The sequence below is a fragment of the Lonchura striata genome, chromosome 19 (assembly GCF_046129695.1).
Source record: "Lonchura striata isolate bLonStr1 chromosome 19, bLonStr1.mat, whole genome shotgun sequence".
Lineage (NCBI taxonomy): Eukaryota > Metazoa > Chordata > Aves > Passeriformes > Estrildidae > Lonchura > Lonchura striata.
The window spans coordinates 8,409,114-8,419,314 of record NC_134621.1 but is presented as its reverse complement, the minus strand read 5'-3'; the positions used below and the strand labels follow the sequence as shown (position 1 = coordinate 8,419,314).

The 10,201-nt window shown below is 45.0% G+C and overlaps 1 protein-coding gene across 2 annotated transcripts; it reads left to right on the top strand.

Annotated features, from left to right (window-relative positions):
• Nucleotides 1-1,860: 1,860 nt before the first annotated feature.
• Nucleotides 1,861-8,438, top strand: DDX5 (DEAD-box helicase 5). Of its 2 annotated transcripts, none has more exons than XM_021537416.3 (13): nt 1,861-2,000; nt 3,342-3,507; nt 3,654-3,750; nt 3,836-3,969; nt 4,092-4,157; nt 4,535-4,676; nt 4,752-4,912; nt 5,062-5,234; nt 5,422-5,532; nt 5,735-5,796; nt 5,876-5,935; nt 7,185-7,409; nt 7,939-8,438. In XM_021537416.3, the coding sequence occupies exons 1-13, from the start codon at nt 1,969-1,971 to the stop codon at nt 8,322-8,324; spliced, it is 1,815 nt and encodes a 604-aa protein (XP_021393091.1). In that variant the 5' UTR covers nt 1,861-1,968; the 3' UTR covers nt 8,325-8,438. The 2 variants fall into 2 exon arrangements, with proteins under 2 accessions (XP_021393091.1, XP_021393101.1); XM_021537426.3 differs by having other exon boundaries at nt 1,872-1,976.
• Nucleotides 8,439-10,201: the final 1,763 nt, after the last annotated feature.

Sequence of the window (10,201 nt, the reverse complement as noted above, 5' to 3'; positions counted from 1 at the left end):
GAACAGGAAGCCTGTAGGGTCAGAAGGTGGAGAGTGTTAGTAGGGGTATTTGGGGTTAAAAATTTTTCATAAGCCATATTAAATAAGTAAGTCTCTACTGAAAAAAACTGGGGGCATTCCTCTACTAGAAATTTGCTGGGGTAGTATTAGCAAAACTGGTCAAGTTGGAGTGCTATTGAAAGAAATAATTAATTACAACAAAAAATTGGTTGAGCAAGGTGGAATTCCAAATTGCTGAGGTTTGAACAGTTTTGGCTATTCATAAACAAAATAACCCTGACTTAGGTGTTACTTTTGAGGACAATATCATGCAGACCTCTAGTCTTAGCAAACCCTGCTCTATTCTTAGCAACAAATTTTAAAAACTGCTATAAAGTAATACACAACAGATCGAAACCACCTTTATACTTTCATTATGTAGATCTGTATGAGGTCCAGATCTTAAATGCTGTGAATTTCTTGTCAATAAAGGCAAAAATAGCAAGGATAATTAGAAGCATGGAATCGCTTTAAAAGGAGGAAAAATTACACTGCAGCTTTGGTTTATTATAAAGGAGGTGACTTAGAAGATATTAATGCCCACAAACAGTATAAATAAACAAAAAGTTATTACTCACCATTTCTACTAACTCATTGTTTTATGCTCCTTATTATTATCCAGCAATATGTTGAAAACGAAAGTAAATGTTTTTCAGGTTGCATACACTAAAACCGTAAAATACATTGTCATGGTATCTTACAAGCTAAGGGCATAAATAGAACCAAATGTGAAGAAATGGCCATCAAATACAGTTATTTTTGTCCCAGAAAAGCCTTAAAGCACAGATTGCTAGAAGGTGGGAGGATATAAATGGGAAGTGTTGTTATAGCACTTCTCCTTCCTTATGTTGTTTTCATTTCTTCCCTCTCTGCCTGGAGCAGGTGGCTTCGGGTGTTTGTGCTTAAAACTTTAAGTCCTGTGTGTGTAAAGCTTCAGGTCGCCTGACACTGGCCTGGCAAAGCCGGTGGGTGAACAGCAATGTCCACTTGGGGTATTGAGTGTTTTTATCCCGTGCCTTCAGAGCAGCTTTTCAGCACCACTGCACCTCACATGACCTTTGACTCAGGTTACTGGCCCTGGTGTGGAATCCAAAAAGATAACACTGGTAATTTTACAGACATATGCTTATAAATATTTCTGTTCATGTATATGTTTATAAACATTTTTTAAAAGGCAATGGGTTAACAGAATAAAAGAACTAGCCTGAGGAGGTTTGATGTTATTTTGCATCCAGCTCCAGGATCTGCACATCTGGGTCCTTCTGAGAGCGAAAGTCACAGGTGGACATAGAGCCAATGTACCGTGAAGTATGAGTTTTTATTAGTTAAAAACCTGGGCTCATCTCAAGTTATTTCAGGAGGATTTTCAGAAACAGATCTGTGAGAACTGGGGGACTGCACTGCGGACATCAGGGTCCGGCTCTGCCCTGCCAACAGTGATGAGGAGCTGAGCTGCGAGCTGCGTTCTGAACACGCTGGGAGGCCGAAAGCCTGCACTTAGGGAGGATGGAAGAGAGCATTCTCCATTTGCATTTCCGGCCCCCTCAGGCCGGGATGCCCTCAGCCAGAACGAGGCTCCCGCCCGCAGCGGCCCCGCGCAGGCGCGGGCAGGGGGTGGGGGCCGCTCCCCGCGGGGAGGGGGCACTTCCGGCCGCGAGCTCAAAACCGCTCGGCCGGGCGAGCCGCGGCCACGCCCACAAAGGGGCGGAGCCTCGGCTCGGCTCGGGCCGCTTGCATAACGGCGGGGGTGGGGCCTGCGCGTGCGTCACGCGCCGGCTCCCAGCAGCCCCCGCTGCGCCCTATATAACCGGCGGCCGCGCGGCCGCGCGCCCACAGTGAGCGGCCCCCGCCAGCGGCGCCGGATCTTGTGCAACCCTTCGCCACCCGCTCTAAGCGACCGGAGTCGCCTCGCCCACCGCCACCATCGCCATGCCCGGGTATTCCAGCGACAGGGATAGAGGGTGAGTCCGGGGGCACGGCTGGCGCCAGCCGCCGCCAGCGTCCGGACTCTGAGCCTACCCGTGGGGCTCTCGGGGTTGTTTTTCAGACGTTTTAAGATGGCGGCGGGGCGGGGGTTCGGCCCTGAGCCCTTCCCTCAGCGCTCCCGCCGCGAGGGTTGGCCGTGGGGGAGGGTATCGGGCTTTTTTAGGCCACCGACTGGAAGATTCCTTCGCCTCAGAGCACCCCTCGCGGGTGTGCTACCGCTGAGAATAGCGTGGGGGAGTTTTAATTTTTTTTTTTTCCTGTTGGGAAGGAAAATACTCGCCCCAACCCCCTTGGGACGCCCCCCGCCCAGCACAGACGGTCCGTGCAGAGCCCGATTCCCCCCGCTGGGAGCGGCGGGCGGGCTGGAGGTTTGTGGGTCAGTGGGTTGGCTGTGCCGAAGCCTTGGGGAGCTCTCGGCAGGGCGGTTCCCTCCCGTCCCTTCCCCCTCCCGAGGCTCGGGCTGTGGCCGGCCGGAGCCGGCCGGCTCCGCTTTGTGTTGTGTAAGCGGATGTTAATGGCCGGCCCCGCCATGCGGTGGCTGAGGGGAATCAAAATGCCGGCTATGCTGCTGCTGCCTTTGTTCCTCCTCCCCCCCGCCCAGCCCGGCTCTAAAATGGCAGCGGCTGGAAAATGTGGCGTAGACAGAAATGAGAGACAAAGGAAACAGCGCTGGCAGGAAGCAGCGGCCGCTCGGGAAGCGCTGTGTTGTGCTGGGAAGGATCGTTCCCAGTGCCCGCCCGGCCAAAATTGGGAAGTGATCGGGCCGGGGGAGGGAGACCTGCGCTCGGATCCAGTGCGCGGCACCGATCTGCGCCTCGGGGCTTTCGAGATCAGCCTCCTCCGAACGGAGGGACGGAACCTGAAACGCTAATAAAGCGCATGTCCTCATAAAACACCGTTGTTAAAAGAAGTCTGTCTTTTGGGACATGCAAAAGAACGGTTTACAGGAAAGTTATCTCAAGGTTTCGTAACTGCTCCTGCTTTCAGTAATAGGACTGTCACTGGGACGGGAAACCATTTTGATCACGGGGTAGTGCCAAGGTTTTAATGCTTGTTGTAACTTGCTGTTCAATTGCATTGTATGGAAATGGGAAAGACGTTGTCTTAGCTTGTGAGTGTGAATTGTGGCCAGGCAGATTGTGGCATCTGCAGCTTAAAGTATGGCTTTTAAAGTTCTAGTGTCCTGAAACTTCGATATGTAGAGTTTCTACATCTAAATTGTAAAGTTAATGGGTGTACTGCAGACATAGTGGTGAAGTTGTTCAGGAGGACCAAAATGTTTTTCATGCATTCTATAATGTGTTCTTTTTGCCTAGGTTTGGAGCCCCTCGTTTTGGAGGAAGTAGAGGTGGACCTCTCTCTGGGAAGAAATTTGGAAACCCTGGGGAGAAACTTACAAAAAAGAAATGGAACTTGGATGAGCTGCCCAAATTTGAGAAGAACTTCTACCAAGAACATCCGGATGTAGTTAGACGTACTGCGGTATGTACCTGACCTGGCTCAAGCCAAAAGTAAACAGAAAGTGCAAACATGTTGAGGGTCATGAGGCCCAGCAGGCACAGATGGGGTAACTTAAAATATAACTGGTATCAGACATTATTTCCAATAATGGGTGTTTCTTTTTGCAGCAAGAAGTTGAACAGTACAGAGCGAGCAAAGAGGTCACAGTTAGGGGCCATAACTGTCCAAAACCAATTATCAACTTTTACGAAGCAAACTTCCCTGGTAAGTGAAGACCAGTTTACTTAACTGTTCTCCAGACTGGATTAGGGCAACATCTGAATCTGTATGTTTAAATTTTCTCTTCAAGCAAATGTTATGGAAGTAATTCAGAGGCAGAACTTCACTGAACCAACTGCTATTCAAGCACAAGGTTGGCCTGTTGCATTGAGTGGATTGGATATGGTTGGAGTGGCACAGACTGGATCAGGGAAAACACTCTCTGTAAGTTTTGATTATAGCCTGAAATACTGCTGGATTTCAGCAGTGACAGTATGGCCTAGCCTAGCACAGGGTGAAAACTTCTAGGAAGAGATTGTAATGAGATTTTTCTTTCTTCCAATCAGTACTTACTGCCTGCCATTGTGCATATAAATCATCAGCCATTCCTGGAGCGAGGAGATGGACCTATTGTGAGTATTCCTAAATTAAAGGGGATTTTAATTTCTAAGGATTTTATTTTACAGTCTCAGTTGGTCCTGCTCATAAGAGTGCATAGCTGCATTCTGCTTCTCTGTGTGAATAAAGTGGTTCCCTGTTGGGCTGATTTCCCTAGCAGATTCTATAATCTCTGATTGGGTTGTCCTCAAAATAGTACAGAACAGGGTTTGATTTTGGGTTATATTTTGGAAGTTGCTATCCCTGGAAGCTACCAGGTAACTTGGTTTGCTGGTTTGGCTGCTTAAATCTACTTCTGTCAATCTGGCATTGAACTTTACACTCAAAATTTTAAGTCTCAGACTAACCTTCCAATGGGTATTGAACTAAAAGATGGGTATCCTGTTTCCAGTGTCTTGTGTTGGCACCAACCCGTGAACTCGCCCAACAAGTGCAGCAGGTAGCTGCAGAGTACAGTAGAGCGTGTCGTTTGAAGTCCACGTGTATTTATGGAGGTGCTCCAAAGGGACCACAAATCCGTGACCTGGAAAGAGGTATGGATCAGCCTTGGTGCATCTGTCTGAGGGAATGGGGAAACTGCTTCAGCTGATGGGACTGCTTGGTTTTAGGTGTGGAAATCTGCATTGCAACACCTGGAAGACTTATAGACTTCTTAGAAGCTGGAAAGACCAATCTCAGGAGGTGTACTTACCTTGTCCTTGATGAAGCTGACAGGATGCTTGACATGGGATTTGAACCTCAGATCAGAAAAATTGTAGATCAGATAAGAGTGAGTATAAATAGTTAATGCATTTATTGCTATGGCAGATGTAAACTACTGCCACTACTCTTGATAAAGCAAGGGTGGGTAAGCCTGGGTTTTGGTTGGGCATTTAACTTAACCCTGTACTGATGTTTCATTGGTCTGATCTTCTCTAGCCTGACAGGCAGACTCTGATGTGGAGTGCCACATGGCCTAAGGAAGTGAGGCAGCTGGCTGAAGATTTCTTGAAAGAATATGTGCACATCAACATTGGTGCGCTGGAACTGAGTGCAAACCACAACATTCTTCAGATTGTGGATGTGTGTCATGATGTAGAGAAAGATGACAAGTAAGTAGTCCTTGGGGGCAAACCATTCAGTGTTTTCTGTTAGTTTTACTTTATGAACTGTGATATGAATGCCTTATTTTGATGGATTTTTGACATCAGTCCAAGGCAACTTAAAAAGGACAAGAAATCAGTTAAACTTGTACAGTAGAAAGCAGTCAAAGTTCTAACCATCATCTCTTAAAAATAGGCTTATTCGTTTGATGGAAGAAATCATGAGCGAGAAGGAAAACAAAACAATTGTTTTTGTGGAAACCAAAAGACGTTGTGATGATCTTACCAGAAAAATGAGGAGAGATGGGTGAGTAGTAGCTGGGACTTGACTGAGCAGCTCCAATAGTCTTATGTATGCTCTTGACACCACAGTTAAGAATCAAAACTGTCAGAGATTGACACAAGCTGTCAGCTAGAATGCCTGGACTGGAATTTGCCAGTAGCCCAGTCTTTGACTAATGAAACCACCAAAGGAGTGTTCTTGGGTCAATCCAGTTCTGTGTTTTCAGGTGGCCAGCAATGGGTATTCACGGTGATAAAAGTCAGCAGGAGCGGGACTGGGTTCTAAATGGTGAGTTTTTCAGCAATTTCTGCAAATACCTGATGTGTGCTGCTTAAGGAAAAAAATTGATTCACATTTTGTGTTACAGAATTCAAACATGGAAAAGCACCAATCCTGATTGCTACAGATGTTGCATCCAGAGGTCTAGGTTAGTAAAACTCGTAATGCCAGTTGCCCAAAGCTTTTAAAGAAAGTCTATTGCTTTCTTTAACCTCTGCATTTTTCTAAGTTTTCTTCACATAAAGGTGCAGTCTTTGTGGCAAGGCCTAGGCATGACAATCGGAGGACTCGAGGGGGATGGAGGACTAGTGGAAATGATCGGCTGGCTGCTTCCAGTCAAATAGAGAGGTGAAAGCTGAGAGCATTGTGTGCCAGTAATCTTCAAAAGGCAAAGATCATCCTTTAAACTACTCCCCCCATAAACTGTTCTCTCATGAAATAAGCAGTTTCATTCACAGTTCACTTTGCCCTGGTATTTCTCTTCTCTCCATGCTTTGCATGATTTGCCATGGTGCAGTACTGTTAGTTTTGTGCATACTGTCTGATGTGATCTGTGGGTCTTTGAATTTCAGTGAGTTTTTTGAAATGTTGAAGAACATAATTTTAAACTTCAATGTTCAATGAAATTTTTTCAACCATGAAATGGAGAGAGCAGCTTTAAAATGTACTAAGCCTTGTACAAATTGGTGAGTACTGGCACATGAAATCTGAGAATAAAAGTCCACCTCTCACTTTAACAAGTGGGGCAGGAAAGCAGTGGCTTTTCAATGCCTTTCAAAGTCGAAGTTCCTCCACCTATACATAGTCGTCATGTCGAGACCTGCCAGAGAGAGACCCATTCTCAAGTGAACCCTGGCTTCTTGGAAGCGCTTGCCTAGACAAGACACAGTGCATAAAAACAACTTGGTGACTTTGGGGGGACAGGTATGTTTTTCTTGCAGCTGCAGTTCAAAGGTCTTGGCAAGACGAGCAGTGTGGCCCTTTTTTTTGAGCTTCTAATGAGTGTGTATGTGAAGGACCTTGTATGTTTTTACTCTAAGGTCCTCAATTGAGCACATGAAGAGGCTGCTGTGAGCTTTAGTGGCCCTACTGCAAGAAGCTTTCAGATGTCACTTGATGATTTGTAAAGGGGACACTTGAGTTGGGAATGACAAGCAAATGCATACTCCTTATGGTAAGGTTTTGGATCACAGGGTGGGTGCTGAGAATGGGATCAGACGGAGTGTGCGTAACTTTTCTCTTCCACTATGCTCTTGCAGAAATGGATGATTCTAACACTGTTCTTTGCAGCCATTATTCTCTTTAAAATACTCTTGTCTAATGTTTATCTTCGATTTGGCTGTTGTGGTGTGCAAAACTTTGTACCTCGCTTTTTGCCACACTGCAACACTTTACAGATGTGGAAGATGTGAAATTTGTCATCAATTATGACTACCCTAACTCCTCAGAGGACTATATCCACCGAATTGGACGAACTGCCCGCAGTACCAAAACAGGCACAGCATACACATTCTTTACTCCTAACAATATTAAGCAAGTAAATGACCTCATCTCTGTGCTTCGGGAGGCTAATCAAGCCATCAACCCCAAATTGCTTCAGCTGGTTGAAGACAGAGGTTCAGGTAAGGGCTGTTCTTGATCTTGGTGCATAGCTTCCTCTCAGAACAAAACGGAAACTTCAGATTCCACCTCAGGCCTCTCTTCGAAATTAAGGTGGAAGGTGGTTTAATTGCCTGTTACTGTGACTTCAGAACGTACTTATTAACACAAAACCCAAAAAACGGTACCCAAATGCTCCCAGCCTATGCTGTGGTGCACCTATGGCTAGGGCAGGCCGAAGAGGTGCTTCTTAACTTGCCCTGAAATAAAACACTCTGGACTCAGTTTTGTGGCGTTTTTCCTATGGCTGGGAAAGAGAGATGAACCCAAGTGTCCTGGCAAGGTAAAAGTCACGTTTTGCCTTGAAGCCACAATTTGTGTTGAGGGGTGAGAGTGTATGACTCCACAAAAGTAAGACAGCTTTAGCTAACTGGAGTCCATCAAGCACCTTAAAAGCTGTTACAGTAGGTTTGAGTTGTTGGGACAAAAAGTAAATGCTGCTTAGCTGAAGAGCCTTTATAATACATGTAACTGTCTTGTCTCTTTTACTAGGTCGTTCCCGAGGTGACCGACGTGACAGATACTCTGCGGGCAAAAGGGGTGGATTTAGTAGTTTTAGAGAGAGGGAGAACTTTGAGAGAACCTATGGTGCGCTAGGCAAGAGAGACTTCGGAGCAAAAACCCAAAACGGGGCTTACAGCGCCCAGAGTTTCAGCAATGGAACTCCCTTTGGGAATGGCTTTGCAGCTGCAGGCATGCAGGCCGGCTTCAGGGCCGGCGGTAACCCCACAGGAGCGTACCAGAACGGCTACGAGCAGCAGTATGGCAGTAACATTGCCAACATGCACAATGGCATGAACCAGCAGCAGTATGCCTACCCTGCCACTGGTGCTGCTCCTATGATAGGTTACCCCATGCCCACAAGTTATTCTCAATAACTTAGTGTATTTAAATGTCTCAGTTTTTCATAATTGCTCTTTATATTGTGTGTTATCAAAACAGGATAGTTATTTAAGAAATGGGAAATGCAGAAATGACTGCAGTGCAGCAGTAATTATGGTGCACTTTTTCGCTATTTAAGTTGAATATTTCTCTACATTCCTGAAACAATTTTTAGTTTTTTGTACTAGAAAATGCAGACAGTGTTTTCAAAGTAAATGTACAGTGATTTGAAATACAGTAACAGAAGGCAGTGCATGGCCTTCCAATAAAGATATTTGAAGACCGATTTTTCTTTCAGATGACAATTTTCTCAACATGTGCACAACTTTACATTATTGAAATGTCAAATGTTTTTATATTAAATTCTAGAAAGGTTTCTCAACTGTGTCTGATTAAACATTTAAGCTTATACAAATACCAGCCTTGCCTTGATTGGGCTAGATTGCTTAGCATGGCAGGCTCTGCTTTGATGGGGAAGAAAATTTAAACTGGCTTCTAAGAAAGTATTGGAAGCAGTGTTCTTCCTTGTCTCACTAGTGTAGGGCCAGTTCTTGGAAAAGATCAAAACTGTAGTGGTGTTGCTAACAAGCTGCTACAAGCGTAGGAAGCTTCTGCAGCACCGTAACCGTCGCCTTCACACGAGCATATGTGCAGACCAGGCTTGAGTGTTGTGTACCCACAGCTGCCAGGCGTTGTGAGTTAGCATGCAGGCTTCTGAGCTTCAGAGAAATGGGAAGATCTTAGTATTAAAACTTCAAATTATACTTAAACTGGTATTGAGCAGTGATTTCTTTATGGAGGCGGTGGGAGGGAAGTGGGCTGTTGATCCATGACAAGACCTCATGAATTTTTTTTTAAGGACTTTTAATATGTGCAAATGACTAATCTCAAAGCACTGCCCATGCTGAGTGAAGGAACAGCATAATTTTTGATCCTGGGGTTAAAGTGCTTAATGCTTTCAAGCATGGTGTACTTAAATTCCATTTAATACTAATTTTCAGTTCCTCTTGTTTTTCAGTAACAGTGATAAGTTTTAAGCTGAACAACAATGTGTTCAAGGTCGAATCTACAAGATCATGTTGTTTTGAACCTGAGTTGTTTTGTGCTTAGGATCTTTTTGCTTATCTGTGTTCAGCCCTTGATTACTTGTCCTTGTTTCCTTCTGAGGCTCAGCTCGTGATGTTCTTTAATGCAGCCTGATCTGCCTTTTCTGTTTCCTCCTTTCCTGTGCGGTTCTATCGCTTGACAGTGTTTGTGATCTTTCACTCCTGCTTCGAGATCTCCACCTTGGAGGCTTTGGAACTGCCCCACAGCAGTCTAAAACTGCAGGTGGCAATGTATTTTGGGGTTTCTTTTTTGGCGGGGGGAGTAGGGGTGGGGATTTTAACTCATTTGTTTTGGAACAGTGCTCAGCGTCACCAGGGGTGAAAAACAAGGAAGTAGATTATTTATCACTGAAGTATGACTTAACACCTAAGTGTCTAGGTTAGTGGCCTGAAACAAAATGCATTGGAAAGCCGGTTTTGTAAAGGTTTTTGTGGGTTTTTTTAGCATTGAAAAGCCGGTTTTGTAAAGGTTTTTGTGGGGGTTTTTTTAGCATTGAAAAGCCGGTTTTGTAAAGGTTTTTGTGGGTTTTTTTTAGTATTAAACCGATAGTACATTTATAGCTTGTGAATTAAAGTTGAGAGTCTTTAACAGTGATGCAAAATCTAAACTGCATAAAGAGGTTTTCTCCGTGTATTTTATACTCTTTCCAAAAGACCCTTTGTGGGGGGCAGTGTTTACTGACGAGGAAGATGTAGCATTTGCACATAAAATAATGAAAATGAGCTCTAAACAGCTTTGACGTTACTGCCAGTGCTACTCTGGCAGA